This window comes from Myodes glareolus, chromosome 23, assembly GCF_982192425.1.
Source record: "Myodes glareolus chromosome 23, mMyoGla1.1, whole genome shotgun sequence".
In the NCBI taxonomy this organism is placed as follows: domain Eukaryota; kingdom Metazoa; phylum Chordata; class Mammalia; order Rodentia; family Cricetidae; genus Myodes; species Myodes glareolus.
The window spans coordinates 7,568,803-7,585,355 of NC_142048.1; the positions used below are offsets into that span (position 1 = coordinate 7,568,803).

The window sequence follows — 16,553 nt, forward strand, 5'->3', positions numbered from 1 at the left end:
CAAATGAATGTCCTGAGGATGAGGGTTGTAGGGCTCGTGATGGAAAATAAGGATTGTTGTAGGAAGGGTACCTAGTGGAAATCCCTTTGCAAGCTAGCTCTTGGGCTGACTCTTGGATGGAGAGAAGCCTATCATGTAGACTCTGAGAGACTGAGGCCGAGGCAGCACAGCTCCTGGAAGAAGAACAGCAAATGCTAACCACCGATAATGGTCCAGAGAGGAGACAAGCCCATGTTCCATTCAGATGTGTGGAAGATTTCATCCAGTACATTAACCTACCATGAGGAGATGACAATCGATCTCATTGAGCAGGACAGTAATGGGGATAAAGTTTAGGTCAGATGAGGCTAGAATACCAAGAACCCTGAGAACTAGGAACTTTAGTGTTTCTCAGGTGCTCCTAAGAACATGCCTAGAAGGTTAGAGGCACCCCCTGCTCTTAGTCCTTGGACTGTGAGTGTCATTACAGTGGAGCTTGTCACTATCCAGAGGTATGTGTTCTGGAACATAGAATACAAGGCAGGGGAAGGAGGAAGGCTTTTCTCTCTAGCTTCAGAAAGCCTCACCGTATCTGCAGTATCAGGGAGATGGTATCCAGTCGTATAGCACAACAAGGGCTTGGGTCTGTTGTTTTACAGCATCCTAAGCTGATCATCTCCCTGTACAGGTAGATGGTGGTGCGGTTATTGCAGTTACTTCTCTGAAATCAGAAGTGTTGAACAGTTGCAAGTAGTTACTAACTACAGTCTATGTCTAATGCCAGCTGGGTACAACAGGGCAACAATAATAACCCATTTCTTCCATACCTCCCAGAAATGGAACTGGATATCATATTGTAAGGCATAGTTTCCTGTTTTACTTTTTTAGTAACCATTTTAGTAGAGACACGAAAAGGGCCTCAGGAGACATTCTGGATCTGCCTCTGGAGACTGGCAGGTGTCCCAAGGCTCTAATGATAAGTGCTTTCTGGTTTTCCCATTCTGCGTGGAATTTGCTGAGATGCAGTGCCCTTGTGGGTCCACCTTGGGTGTTACATTGGTTAAATATACTTACTTTTCATATGCTCTGGCTGTAGTTGTACATATTGTCCATGCTTAGCTTTATAACACTGTCACAGTACATGCCCCATAAAATATAAAGCCATTACAATTCCTAATCAATTATTTGAGATGAGGAAGGTATACCTTATAGAAGACAAAGTGATATCATAGACTCTGAACTCCATGCATCCCTAAGGGCAGTAGAGCCCTAAGATCTTCTAAATATATTTTGATTATTATTTAGGAAAAAATCCATTTTAATTTGTCACTGTGCTTATAAAACAGTTGAAACCCCATGGCTTCAAAGACAAGATGGGGAAAGTGAAGCGAAGTGGGACACTTTCTGTCATGAAGTGAAAAATCAAAGGCTCAAGGGTTCCCTTTTCCTGGGCTGGTTGACAAAAAGGTTCAACAGCTGAATATCTTAATGTCCAAGGACCTGGTTGTGTGATATACTGAATTTTCAAGAATCCAAAAGGAAATCAGATTTGAGGGTTATAGGGAATTGAGGCAGCATCTTTTGCAGAACTTTTTTACATTTATATTTTGCTAATATTATTTGCTAATATTTATGTTAATACCAAAACTAAGACATTCTCTGCAGCTAACCTGCTGCTCTGAGATGCTGGACAGGTCAGGTGGTACAACTGTGAACATTACATCCCAAAGTAACTCAGTGTATCATAACTAAATATATCTTGTTCTCTAACAATGTCGAGCTTGTAATTCTTGCTCAGAAAGCAGCACGTTCCCATTTATGGCATTTGTGGCTTTGAAAATTTTCCTTATTGATCTTGATTGGCTTTATTGATCTAAGGCATGTTTAACACCCTCGTGGTTTTTTTGTAACTTTCAGTATGACAGGGAGGTAAATAACATTCTTCTGCATTTGCCAAACAAGTCAGCAGTCCTGTCTTAATACCAGGCTGTCATATTCTAAAGTCATAGGAAGCATTTAATTCTTCTGACGAGCATCACAGTTTGAAATAGGAAAGGAAGGAAAATTATTGATCACCAAGATGCCTTTGTGGCTAACCTTCTGTCACAAACCTGTAATTGATTGAGCCTATTAACACCCTGACACCCATCTGCATTTCTTTTCCCCTTTTAGAAACGGAGCTCCATCCATTCTTATCCCACATGGTGCCTTGCAGATTACTTGCGACTTTTATTTGTGGTATCTCTTTTGTTGTTGACGTTAATGAGATTACTGCACAATATCACAGAAGAAATGGTGCTGCTGTTTGGAATGTTAATGAATTGCTTGCTTAGCCAATTGCCATTTGTTCCACTGTGTGAATATGGTGTGTGTGTGTGTTTGTGTGTGTGTGTGTGTGTGTGTGTGTGTGTACGTGCGCGCGCATGCCTGTGCTCGCTCGCGCGTGTGTGTAAAAGAGCCGAGTAGCAGGGGTGGGATTGCATTTTTTTTTTCCTCTTTGCAGCCAGTGACGTGAGCCGTGCCTGGAACAATCAGACTCGCTGCAAACAGGGTAGTTGAAGATGCTGGGGGAGGCAGCTTGGTGCTTCCTAGGCTAAGGCGATCTCAGAGCTCTTCAGGAGCTGCTTGGAGCTGCTGGAGTACAACCTGCAGAGTTCCTTCAGCATCAGAGCCTTGCAGCGGGTAGAAAGTGCCTTCTTATTTCTCTAAACCTATTCCCTAGTGGACCTTCAAAATGATTGGCGTGAATAGTGTTCAGAGTGCCAGCAAGGTACGGGTGAGGACCTCAGGTTCTGTGAAGTATTCTCGGGAGGATTCTATCCGGCGGCAGTCCCACCGGTCAAAGTCTATGAAAATTTCCAACTCCTCAGAGTTTTCTGCTAAGGAGACCAAGGTAAAGAAATACCACGTTAAATATTTTTGACAGCTGTATGGTGGGATCTCAGCATGCTATGCAGTCTGCCAGCGTGTGATATGCAGTGACAGGCTGAGAAAGTAACAGGAAGCATAAAATGGCTCTAAGATAATCGGTGAGATTGGGGTGAGCAGTGATACCTGAACTCCGGGTCGAAGAACCGCTGTGCTGTGCAGCAGTTTTGCACAGAGGCAGCTTGTGGAAGAGAAGGGTTGGACCAGCGTTCAAACAGCGATGATTATGGAAACTGGTAGTGGGCACAGTGGTCATGTTTTAGTCTCAGAATGGTTGCCTTGACAAGTGGCTTTTCAGTGTGGCGTATTTTTAGAACATCAGGAATTTAGAAATAATTTGTGTAATTTTTATCTTTCATTGAGTTCATTTTTTCCTTTTCTCTTCCAGTATGTCCCCCTCCCCCAGTCTGTGGAGCTAGTGTACAAAAGTGACCGTGTTCTGTGTGTTGTATTCTTGCTATGTTCTTTGCCAGGTGTGTGTCACTGGGAGAGATTCCTTCTTTTGTGTCCCCTACGTATGTATGTGCTGCTGCCATGCTGCCATTAATAAGGCACCGGTGTTTCTGTGACTCTGAGATAGCATAATGTTGGTTCGTGTGGAATGGGAAGGAGTGATTACGTAGTGAAGTGGGCATTTACTACATGCAACATATTCTTGAGATTCTTCCCACCGCCATCTGTGTGAGCAGGGTACTCAGAAACACTCCCACTCCACAGGTTTAAAAATGGAATGATGGAATCATAGGATCACAGAACTTTGGAGCTGGGGATGTGGATGATTATAACAAGATTCCTAGGCTTGAAGAGGTGTAGGAAAAGCTTTGGGAGGTGGATGTCTGTCATTTCAGCCTTCATATGGGTCCTATCCAGACCCACGGAAACTGCCATCAAGCCTCCACCCTTTCACTTGGTGCCACTGCCCTCTTCTACTGCTCCCTCCCAGCTCTTCCTCCTGCCTTATTACAATATTGACAGACTTGCTCTTAACAAGTGTCCCTCAGAATATGATAGGCAATGGATGGCACCTGTAAGAAATATGCCGATTCTCTAGCTATCACCTTATATTTTGATACAGAGGAATCTAACCCCATCAATCATTAGCAGATTATTTTGGCTCTGATAAGTTTTTAAGAGTTGTTTTTTTTTCCTTAGAGATTTTTAAATTATAGTTTTAGAAAGGGGCATGCACCTTTTGACAGTCCTTTAATGTGGCCTGAATGAGCATGTCTTGATTTTTACTGAAACTTTATGCGACCTCCCATGGTATGATGACTGCTATCCCCTGGTGACGTAGACCTCCAGGGCTTCTTCCAGTGTGAAGTGCATGTCATGGTCAGCATGGTGATAATATTTTTTGCAAAGAGCACTAATTTAGTGTCTCTGGGTTTTGTTTTACATGTGTTAATGTGCATTGTATCTATAACATGTAGTCAGGTGCCCTGAGAAGTGAGAGGTCATCATTATGAATGCTTCTGTAGTCCAGACTCACATCCTGATAAAAATTCAATCATTCTGTACTATTGGTTTGCTCAGAATTAGGTTCTACAATTCTTCCAGAATTGTAATACTGGAAGCTAACAGATACCAAACGAGCAGATTTCTCTAATGCCTTCTCTGTTTGTCAACAATTCCAGCCACTCCTATTTGGTAGGAACATATGCACTTTGGTGAATATTTTAGTCAAGAGTATTATATATAGAATTATAGTCAGGAGGCCATCACAAGACTTTGACAATTATAGTCTATTAAAAAAAATACATTGAAACATTATGTGGTCTCCTAAATTCAAAGTTGTTTGTTCAAGAATATATCTAAACTCCTAGATCCCAGACTCTGTCTCCCTGTACCCCCACCCCTGCCTCTCTGACTTGTGCGTGTATTCCGTTAGAATTAGATTAAATAGATTAAACATTATCATTCATTGGCAATTTTTGTTCACTAAATGAAGTTAACTGAATATTGTAAGTGTTTGTACCCTAAACTGATGAACTGAATTTCATTATGGACATGTGTCACCACATGGTAACCTGTGTTCTTTTCTATGCTATACATTTTATTCAAGTGTTGATAATTAAAAGGCGTATTCACTTGACTTGTATCTAGTAGTAAAATTTTAGTAGTTAAAAGCAAATCAGTGTTTTTTCTCCTGTTAATCAGGTAAGTAGTTGTTTTGTTTTTTCTTTCTTGTTACCAGGTGGTTCAACAAAGAATGAAAGTTTGTTTAACCTGATGATAAGAAAGTCTGTTCCCTCTACCCCATCTTTTCTCCATTCAAGACAGTAGTAAGATAATATTAATTAACTCAGGATAACTTCTAGGATTGAATTTTCTCTCAAAGCCTCTGCCTAACCCATTCTAGATAAGGAGAATAGTTTTCATCCTTTCAAAGTGTTTAATTATATGTTTTATAATTTTTCAAAGCTGTTATCTTTGATGTCTCTTAACTTCTATTTTGTTGGCCATAAAACTCATTTATTTACATTACTATGAAATAGCTCATCTGCAGCCTCACTTTTTATCTGATTATGCAATTTGTTCTTTATATGAGGAAAGTGTTAAAAGATTTCCAGAAGGGTTAATTATTGCCTTGCATTTGATTGAATATCATCAAAGATTTAACTAAACATTTTAAGTGAAGAAAATTGAATTTTTTTACTCTTTGTGCATCATGTTGTCATTGTCTGAGGCAAATGATTTCACCTCCCCAAACATTTTCTATTTGTTGTTTTATGTAGAGCGCTGCTCCTTGTGGGTCTGCCCTACCCCCTTAAAAAGTAATTCGGTCCTCCTCTCCTGAAGAATATGACTTTGCCTTTTGCTGTATAATGTTTATATCAAATTCTGGAGCAGATAAAATGTAGAAGATTCTTAATTTTTTTGAAGAAGAGTGCTTATACATTTGTGGAGACTGGCATTCATTGTCAAAATGTCTCTCTTAACCTTGAATTTGGATTCAACCATTTGTGTTTTATCTTATTCTGGAGGGTTACCTTTAAGCCTCCTGGCCATTAGGTGGCACTACAGACCTTCCTGCTACCAAGGCTAACTGGCTGCTGTGTCTTAAACAAAAATAACAATTTGGATCAATTTGGAATGTTGATTCTTAACTTTTCTTTACTTGGTTATTTATCCCATTCACTTATGTATTTATCACGGCTCTGTGTATTGAATGTACTCCAGGTTTTACACATGCTTGGCAACTATCCTACCATGATCTGCTTGCCCATCCCAGAACATGCTAATTTAGACTTCCCTTCCACCAAACATTTCCACAATCCCCCCTCTTCATCCAGTTAGATATAAATTACCTGAGTATTTTTAGTTTTCAACTTGCTTAGATTAAGAATGTGAAAGCTTAAAAAGGAAAAGAATGTGAAGGCTGGTTCCATACTTTCCTTTGTTTCTTTGTGCCCATCTCTTCCCAAACTACCATATACTTCTCTGGGCAAACTCTCAGCTTGACAACGTCATTCTTTGTGATGCTGCCGAGGATGAAAATGATGTGCATAGGTAAATCCCCGGGGCACATTGTTGGGAAATAACAGAGCAACACACTAAGAATTCTCTCACTGATGATTGTGTAACTTAAAATGAACTATTTAAAGACGTCTTTGATAAAATAGCAAAGGAACTTGAGAAAAATCACGTAAAAGTCACAGTATTTGGGGTGGTGCGTAGTGAAAACATGTACCATCTGCTTTGTGGTCAGGATGCTGCCCAGGCATAGTGTGGGTTCACTCGTTAGTTATAATTGTTCCTCTTCCCAAGCCTTTTCTCTGAGTGAACTGCAGGAGGTGAAACATCCTTCTAAGCAAGGTTAAGTTTTGTAATTGTGACAGACTTAGACATTTTTGTTAAAAAAAAGTAAAAGAAAAAACAAAAAACAAAACCCACAGACCTACAGACTGAGCTACCTTCCAAGAAGTTGAATTTTATAGCATTTTAGATAAATCTCGGCTCTAGGAAACGTTAACTGTAAACGTGTGTGAGAGAAATGGAAGTGCTTTGCCCCAAAGCACTGCTTTGGGAATGCCTAATTCATTGCTTTGTAAAACATGCTGCAGCGATGCTGAAAGGCCCCATCAACTCTATTCTCTTCATTCTGCAAAGGCTCTGATTGCCTTTTCGCTCGCAGTGTTAGGTAAATGCCGATCACTTCTCTGCCTGTGAGTCAGAGCTCTATATCCAAAGGAACCTGAAGCAGTCTTGACAATGCCCCTCTGCAACCTCAGATTTCAGCAGGAGCTTTGCAGACTGATGGCATGTTTTTTCCCTAAATCATTTTTCTTTAGACAGAAGGCTAAATCTGGGAAGGAGATTCTGATCAAATAGGTCATTCCTATCTGCCTGTTTAAAAATGTATGTGGTATGAAGGAAATATGTCCTCAGCTAAAACTGTCTTTACACATATATGTGTTTGTGTGTGTGTGTGTATATATATATACACACACTATTATATATTTAAACTTCGAAGTTGAGGCAGAACATCTTTCAACCGACATCTTAATTGAAAGCTTTTGGAGAGATAAGATACAGATTAATATGCCCCAATATTAAGAACATCCTAGGTCTTAGTTGAAACCCTGCGTAAGAATCTGGGAAGAGTGCAAAGAGTAAGGCAATTGTATTCCTAAGCTCTTCTTATAAAGCTTGGCTCAATCTTTACCCTATACTTCCCGTGTTCTAGGAAGTTACATTTTTGCTATAGGTGTGATTCTGCCAGCCTCTCATTAATATGTTAATCCAGATATATTAATGTTTTGTTTTGTTTTGTACCTAGGGGAGACCTTATGAAGAGACCTAGCTCTCTCAGCTTGTCCTACAAGTTATGTCCTTATCAGTAGCTATGTATCTGACATGAGTCAGACTTGCTAAAAAAGCAAAAATGTGTCTGCCTTTGGTTGTATTTCTCAGTTTCCAAAGCTAATGGAGTGGCTGGGGTTTGGGGCCCCTGCTCCCCAGTATGGTTGCTCTGAATTTTGTAGACTCTGCAGTGCTTTGATGTGAGTTAGCACCTTTTCCCAGGATGTGCAAATGACTACTTAGGAGGAAGTGTTGAACAAACCGTGCTACTGATTGGGTGACACCTGCTGACTCTCGAGCATGATTACAAGCAGATCGCCCGCCATCCCAGCTTGATCCACCTTCCCATGAGAAAGGGGCATGTGGTGCTGTGCTATTGCGAGCGTCTCTAAAATGACTCTCGGTGCCAACCTGTGCTGCTGTTCCGCTGTTCCTGTGAGTCGATGTGTGCTCACCTTCGTGTGCCATTTGGACACTGGTAAAGAATTGCCAGTCTGTGCAGTCCTACTTGTCAAGCTCCTGCTCCTGCTCATCTAGGAGGTTAAGGAACACTGTGATAGAGTGAAGAGAGAAGGAGGTGCTTTTCCTAGTTGATCTTTGTGGAAAAGGGGCAGTGAGAAGGGAAAAGTAAGAGAACTCATGTTCTCAAGCGTAATGCCTTTCCTTCAGAGCAGCCTGCTAGGTGGGGCCTGGCTGGCTCAGCATTCAAGGGCTATCTGCTCCTATAGTTCTGTTAGAGGCTATTTTAGAAAAAAAAAAAAACTTATTTATTCACTCATAGTGATACTGAAATTGAGTCGCTGACCAAGAAGGCTTCTCTTCAATTTATCGTTGAAGCTACTCTGCTATCACTAATTGTTATTATTTTGAATTCCAATAGGTCAGTTTTTCATTACTTTTTAAAAATCCAGTTTACCACATTCAGATGGACACGTCTTCAAATGCATGATTTTCTGATTTCAGTTGAATTTGGTCCTGGCAGTAGATTCTTTGGTATGCTTTGTGTCAAAATTTTATGAAAATCACTGAGTGGGGCCTTTGTTTCTTACTCCAGTTCTTTTCATGATTGGTTGCTGCTTGTCACTTCCAGTTTAGTTTCTGAAAGTGAAATGCTACTCACCGTGGTGCATACATATCAGTATGCTCCTTGCCAGACTCAGGTGTTGTAAGTCAGTGATGCATCCAGATAGTCGCAACCTGCTGATTCTGGGTAATTTACTAGACCTATGTGTCCACAGTCAGCACTGAGATTCCCAATCCTGGAAGCCTGCAGCTCATGACAAAGGAGTCAGTCCTGGCTGTATGCTTCATTACAGTTACCTACTAAGATCTCCAGTGTAAGCAAGCCAGATACATTGGCTTTCCAAACTGGCTGCTTTAGGAAATGAAGCTTTAATTTTCATGTTACTGAGATCAGTACTGTATAGCCCTGTCTGTCTTCAAACTCTCGATCCTTCTGTCTTAGTGCCTTGAGTCATAAGATGATAGGTGTGTGTGTCACCATGTCCTACAAGAAAGCAGTGTCTACTGACACGAGAGGAATAAAAGGCAAATAAAATGCCAAATTATTTATGCTGGTTTATGTCGCCGTTCTTCACTCTTAACACAATTGATCAGTGTTTTGAAGGGCTTTTTGTATGCTTCACTAAACCCATGCTATGTTCTTTTAGGAATAAATAAATTATATCTTTATCCAGCCAAAACTCAACTATGCTAATTAGTTTAAGAGAACAATGCCTTTTTATTTTTGTGCCTTCAAAAACTCGACTGAAATCTTGAGGGAGGAAATAATAGATCCTCAAGGAGAGGGCAAATGAGAGGATGCGCTATGGAGGGCAAAACATTTGGAAGCTGAAAAACAGATCCTACCTTTTAGTCCCCAGGAAAGAGCTGAAGCATAGGAATCGGTAGAGTGAGCAAATACAACTGGTCCCCAGAGATGTAGGCCCAGGTAACAGACTCCCCCTGCTAAAGGCTCTAGAGTTAGAAACCCTAAATGCCTTACCCTACCTAGTGTGGCCAGTGGCCCGCCCCACGTTTTCTGTTCATCTTCTGCACTGAGTTAACCAGGGGTTTCATGCTTAAATCAGGCCCATTTTGAGGCCCACAGTGAGATCCCCACGTGAAAATAGCAGTGATGAGTGAGGTGTCAAAATAGTTCACAAAGAGAATCTCTGCCCTCTCTCCTCCCTCAGGTGTCTTTTCTCAGAAGTAAAGAGAAGGAGGAAGTTGAATAGCTCAAGGGGAGGGGAACTCCAGGAACATGATAAAGGAAAGCCCTGAAAGACATCCCTGTAGGAGATGGAAACAGCAGTTAAGACAGGAAGGAATGGAAGATTCTAGCCCTAGCACTGACAGACTATCTGGCATGGTGCTCTGCAGAGATGGAGACTGGAAATTTGATGGGAGATAGCTGAGGTGAATTAGAGACGGGTTACTCGAAAACGCATTTAATGCGACCAGCAAAATGAGCTTTGATTAATTCTATGGTAAACAAAAACAAAACAAAACAATTAAAAAACCCTACTTTTTAAAAGGGTTATACTGTACCACATTGCTTAGCTTATGATTTCTATCAGTATTGCCATTGTAACATAGACACTGAAAATTGATGACTCTCCAGGTTGTGAGGGGTTATAATTCTAATCCATTAGGGAAGCAGAGAAATATTTGTAAACATAACATATATGGCATATATCGATGTGTGTGTCTCTGTGTGTACATGTGTATATATGGCACACAGAACACACAAACACACATATAATTTGTTTTGATGGAATGGTGATAATAAGTGTTGTGTTCTTTTTATTTTTTTTAAAAAAATGTACTGTTATCTTAACAAAGAAAAAACCTGACAATTCTGTGTATTTCCTGAAATTTCTTTTGAAAATTTTCTTGTTAACGAAATTTAAGTGCCTGGTATTCGCTAGATTTAATTGTTTAATTCAACTGTATTGATAATTTTGAATAAAAACTTTTTCTATTCATATTCGTCTTCATTGCTTTTTCTAATGCATGGAAATGACAAGGAGCAGATACCAGGCTTGGTGTTCCCCCTGAATGAACTGTCCTCTGGGGTTTTTTTTTAGAAGCCACTTATTAAAATGGGATCAGCTAGTTGCCCAGGAAAATGCTTTTTTTTAATAACAGTGCACATTAATTTTATGATCATCTCCATAATCATTAAATATAATTGATCATTTTTCTTACGTATTTAAAAATATTGCATGTAATTACAAGATCTTTTAAAATTTATGTGTCTCTTATATTTCAGATTGTAAAAGGATTCTTTCTTATGACTTCTGTCTGCTACCTCTCAACAACAAGGATTATCAAACAAAAGATCTAATAGCAGATCATAGCAAGTGCTGTCTAGAATCCTCTCTGAAAATGTAGGCTATGGTTATATTTTTGAAGTAAGTATTAGCTGTCCAAATATAGAGAACCTTTTTGATAAATAGCACTCCAGAGGATCAGGGGGTGAGCGTTAGAAATGAAATCAGGAAATGTCTATGATCACAGTGAACTTGGGGCTTAGGAAATGCTGCATTTGCTGAAGAACGTTTTCAAAATCAGCCTTTCACTCCCTAAGTCTGTAAGTGCATATAGTTTTATTTCAGTCTTTCAGACTGTAAAGTTTTCTGCATAAATCACATTCACATAAGGTTTAAAGACACTTGTGTCTAACATCTATAGTGAGTTGAGGAAAGATACAGGTACTTTCATATGTTCCCGTCATCTTGTCTCTATTGGAGTCAACTCAAAGAGAATGCCTCTTCTCTCTGGATTGCATACCTTCTTCTGGAGAATGTGTTAATACTGTCGTGGCACCTCCATTTGGGAGACTAGTATACAGAGAATGTAAAACACTCAGCTGAAAAGAAGCCTGGGGTCTGACTCCTGTTCACAAGTTCTTACTACCCAAAGGTCACCAAAGTTAACTAGTATGACTACAAAGCAGTCATACTTATTTTATATTATATTATTATATTATATAGGTTATTTCAGATAACAATTTTTCCTATGTCTAATATGAAATTTGGGGGCATATTTACACTGAAAGGACTCATTCAAGCTAAAATTTAGCCAGACATCCTGCTTTTGGTCAGGCACTCAACACCCTGTAGCAAGTGTCAGCTCTCCAGCTTCCAGATTAGTGAAGCCAAATAATCACACTAACTTCATTATTTTCAGCTTGGCTGCTTTCTAGACCAGTAAGTCTGTATAGTCATACTTGTGATGTTGAGCATCATTATCAATGAAGGCCTTGTTTTCTCAAGGATCTTTAAAAAGCACTGAGTTCAAGATAATTTATGGAGTATTGTCAGGGCTAAAATTGGACAGGAGATAGCGTCTACAGAATTTAAATCTAATGTGATCTGTATTTTAGTTAAGTGATATATGTGTGGTATGTTAGATATTTAACAGCACAGAAGACTATATATAAAAATCATTCTTTGCCCTCCCATCCCCATGTTGCCCTCTCCAAGGAAAATCAGTAGCCACACTGCAGCGGTTTATTGTCATTGTTTTGTTTGTGTCTCTATGGATCCACAGTTTTCCATGAAATGGAAACAGACCCTAGACTTGCTTTGCTATTTACTTTTGACAACATATTCTGGTATATTTCCTAAAACTGTATTTAAATAAATGCTGCTGGGAAAGATTGTATTGCTGGCGTTTCTATTGAAACAGTTTTTCTACTCACTCAAACATTAATCCTTAAATGGTGCAGAAGTGAACTGCCCTTCTCCCATAATTTAAGAAGGTAGCATGACACAGCCCCATTCTGCCACTGCTGTCACCCAGCCCCAGTTACATCTCCTACCTGAACACTAGTAATCTCACGACTCTCTCTCACCTTCTGCCACCCCTCTGCAGCGGAAGCCAGGACAACCTTAAAATCATGAATTACAGCAGGCCACTCATCTGTTTGGGATAATCTACTGCTTGCCCAGCTTGCGTAGAAGAGACGTCTAATTGTTTCTAGTTAAAAACCCTATGGGCCTCATTTGTCTGCTGTCCTCCAAACAAAGATTTCCGTACCCAAGGACCACTGCATCCGACCACATCTCGTTTGTGTCTGGTTTTTGGGCTTTTCTCACTCAATTTTTCCTACAGAAACTCATCTTTTTTTTTTCCAGATTTTGTACTGCATGTGGGTTGTGTTATATTTTCCTTGCAGAATGACATTCTCTGACCATCTAGTCTAAAACTGATCCTTTGAGTTATCTGTATCATTTGAATCATCTTATAATAATTAACTGATAAACCACCAGAGCTACCAAAATTATTCTTACCTTTTTTAATTTTTATTTTTTCAACTTCATTGAAATCTAAATATTTTGTTTGAACCTCTGGACGTAGTATTTGTTACCTGAATCTGTAAGTGATGCTGCCTTCCTACAAAGCTAAGGTCAGGCAATGTCTGCGGACTAGCTACTGCTCTGTTACAGCTTTCCCTCTGCCTGTGTGGCTCCTCAGCTGCTGAGTGCTGACCTGGCAGGAGTTCATGTCTACAGTTTTAGCAAGAGAATTGATTAGGAAGAAATATGGGAGAAGTTTTGGAGTTGATGTTTATGGTCTGTAACTTAACTGGAATATGAATGCACTTGTCAGAATGTATTTAAAGGTACATTTAAGATGTATAAAGTTCACTTGTATCAGTTATATCTGAAAAGACATTGAAAAGTTAAAATAATGCTGGTGTATGTCAAAGTGAAGTGAAGTATGTTGATATCCACCACGTGCTGCTTTTGTTGTTGTTACTTTGGAACACGGTTGTCTGTCTCCCGTGCTGGAATTGTGCTTGCTATGTCACCTGGCCGGCCTTGAACTCTTGATCCTCCTGATTTCCTGTCAGGAGCGTTAGGATTGCAGGAATTCTCCCTACCATGCCTGGCCACTGTGTAATTTTAAATACACTGAGAAATAAGATGGAGTGATAAAATGGCAGGATGAGTACATAGATCATAATTAGGTGATAAGACAAATGACATAAATTCATTGTAAATGCAATTGAGGGGTATATCTGTTACAGTATACAATTCCCTCAATTAATAAACATTGAAAATTTTGTAGTAAAATAACAGGAGAAACAAGGGTATTTTACTTGTAGGAATCTACTCCATAGAGGTAAAAGTTTTAAACTATAATAAAATAGATAATATACATTAATCTTTGGGATATATACTTGGTATTTGGGATTAGATATACTACCAGTTAATGATGACCAAAAAAATTAGTGGAGAATGCAAGAAAGGGGATGTGTGCAAGGACAAGGAAAAGAACTGATTTCTGTGTGTGTTCCAAGTAAAGTCCTAGACCGGGAGAGCTGCAGGGAGCCAAGGGAGGTAACTGGATACGAGCCTCTCAGACTGCATATGTCAAAAACAAATGCCAGTTTGTTAGCTTTCCAATGTCTCTGTGACCAAAATACCTAAGAAAACTATGTTAAGAACAAAAGAGTCTTTGGCTCATAGTTGCATAGGGTTCAGTCCACGGGACTTGTCTCCATTACCCTGTGCAGAACATTATGGTAGTGGAGTGTCTTCTTCACCTCATGGCGTGTAGGAAAAAAGAAAGAACTGCAGGAAGAAGTCAGAACAAGGTGTGATCCCCATAACGGTTGCCTCAAGTTACCTCTTTCCTGCAACTAATCTCCATCTCCTACTTTTCACCACCTCCATTTATCTCAACATATCATGACTCCACCAAGAGATGAATCCAAGGGCTGAAGAAATGTCCCAGTTGGTCCTCATGCAAGCCCATGCAAAAACTGAATATTGAGGTACACATCTATAACTACCCATGCTCTCCAGTGGCATGGAAGTGGGTGGATCCTTGGAAATCACTGGCCAGTAAACAATCTACCTTAACTGATAAACCGCAGGTTCAGTGAGAGACAGTGTTTCCAAAACTAGTGGAGAAAAATGGGAAAAGACACTGGGTGTTGACCCCTGGTCTCCATGAGCACCCACATGGATAGGCGCGCGCGCACACACACACACACACACACACACACACACACACACACACACGAGGGACTGTCAATCCAACCCAGTTATTAGGACAGAGCACTTATAATCTTAGTTGTCTCTGGAAAAACTGTTATGGACACAGTCAGAAATGTATTGGCAATTATGATTAACCATCAGATAAATCAAATAATTTATTTTCCATAGACAATTTAAAAGCAGGTGTCCCACCTCTACCTCTCATCTTCTTACCTGCTTTTCTCTGGATCTCTTTTCGATAAATTTTTCTTTGCATAAATAAAACAATGTCATTTATTAAACCCAGTGTGTGAAAGTGTCTTGTATATTGTATGTGGGAAGAAGTAAGTTAATAGAGCCTGTCAGGTGACTAATTCTCAGCTAGGTAAAGTCAATCAGGGTTAGCAGCGATTTTGTATTCCTTATGTAAGAGACCATTGAAGGCAGAATAAGGGGAAATTCATCTGTACCTGGCATGATGCCTTCATAGTCTTTACAAACTGCTCAAAAATGCTTATTACATGAAGAATTGCTTATTACTCTACCTCATATTCATTCCCATTAAAATAAGGGCTTTGACATTTTATTAATGTTCTGTATCGGTGATGATATGTCCATTTCTGGTTAGCTGTCCTAATGGCCGTTGTTCTGGTTTGTACATGCATCATAGCACAAAGTTAAATTAATTGCACAGGACATAGATTTTTTTTTTGCACAGGACATAAATTTTGGCTCTGTTTACCTGATGAGTTGGTAAAAAAAAAATTGAATCTGATTGTAGATGTGGAAAAACACAAGCCAGATTTAGGCATGCATTTGTTACTTTGAATGTGAGCCAAAGAGAGATGTGGCCACTGGACGGCTTGTAATTTTTATCTTCTTTAAAGTGGCGTGCCCTTTACACTTGGGTGCATTGCAGTGAACTCAGGATATGGGTATTTATACAGAACCAGAATCTCATTTTCGCTGCACACTGAAGAACATTTTCTGTAAATGGATCCATTGGGAAGGTCTCATTAGGTTTCAATTTCTTCTCCATTGTCACCTCTACCTGATGGTTACCTTCAGCCACCTAAAGAAACAAAAGGCAAAATTCTCATCAATCACTGCATTTTATACATCTCAGAGATGTAAGAAGACTATAGGGTTGAAGGTGCAAAAAGGGAATCAATTCCAAATGCTAGTTTGGCAAGGGAGAACGCTGTTCTTCAGTATAAAGGCATAGAAGATCAGAGAACACTCATGGACCATTGACCTTAATATATTTTAAGATTTTTTTCCATGTTGTTTGACATTTGTCTGAAAACTAGAATTAAACTATAAATTTAAGTTAAGTCCTCCTCCTTTCTCCTCCACTTTTTCCCCTCACCTCCTAATGATTTCAGTCCTCAGAATGGCCTCTAACTTGGGACAACAGTTCCTCTTTGGCCTTCTGAGTGCTGGGATCACAGGTCCAGCAAGCATGTCTTTTTCAAATATGCTTTTCTCTGGTATCACTGTCAAAGTTGGCATATTTAATTCTGTACATAAAAATCAGATTTACTCAAAATGCATGAGTTACCATTGCATTTGGGAAATGGATCCATGGCCTTAGCGATGGTAGTGTAACTTCGGTGGTATAAATTCCACTGTGACCACTGTCAGTTCTGCTAAAAATGGAAGCTGTCTAACATCTCCCATGCTTTTCCTAATCATTCAGGATCCACTGCAGAAAAACCACCATTAGAACTTAGAGATGTTTTAGCTAAAGTGCATGTGTTCCATCAACTACACAAAATGTGCTTCTGGAGAAACAGTGAGACTTCTGATTATACAGTGTGGTGATGGGAAGAGACGGCAGAGCCTGTG

At 39.7% G+C, this 16,553-nt stretch overlaps 1 protein-coding gene across 5 annotated transcripts in view; it reads left to right on the plus strand.

Moving 5' to 3' along the window:
• Window positions 1-16,553, plus strand: part of Psd3 (pleckstrin and Sec7 domain containing 3) — a 536,277-nt gene that overhangs the window by 419,327 nt on the left and 100,397 nt on the right. The window contains exon 1 of one of the 5 annotated variants that reach the window (XM_085680352.2): window positions 2,491-2,872. The exons of the other annotated variants lie outside the window; for them this stretch is intronic. Within the exon in view, the coding sequence (XP_085536478.1) occupies window positions 2,714-2,872 (159 nt within the window). The 5' untranslated portion in view covers window positions 2,491-2,713. Of the gene's footprint in view, window positions 1-2,490; window positions 2,873-16,553 lie in introns of those variants that run through there. 5 annotated transcript variants of the gene reach the window in all.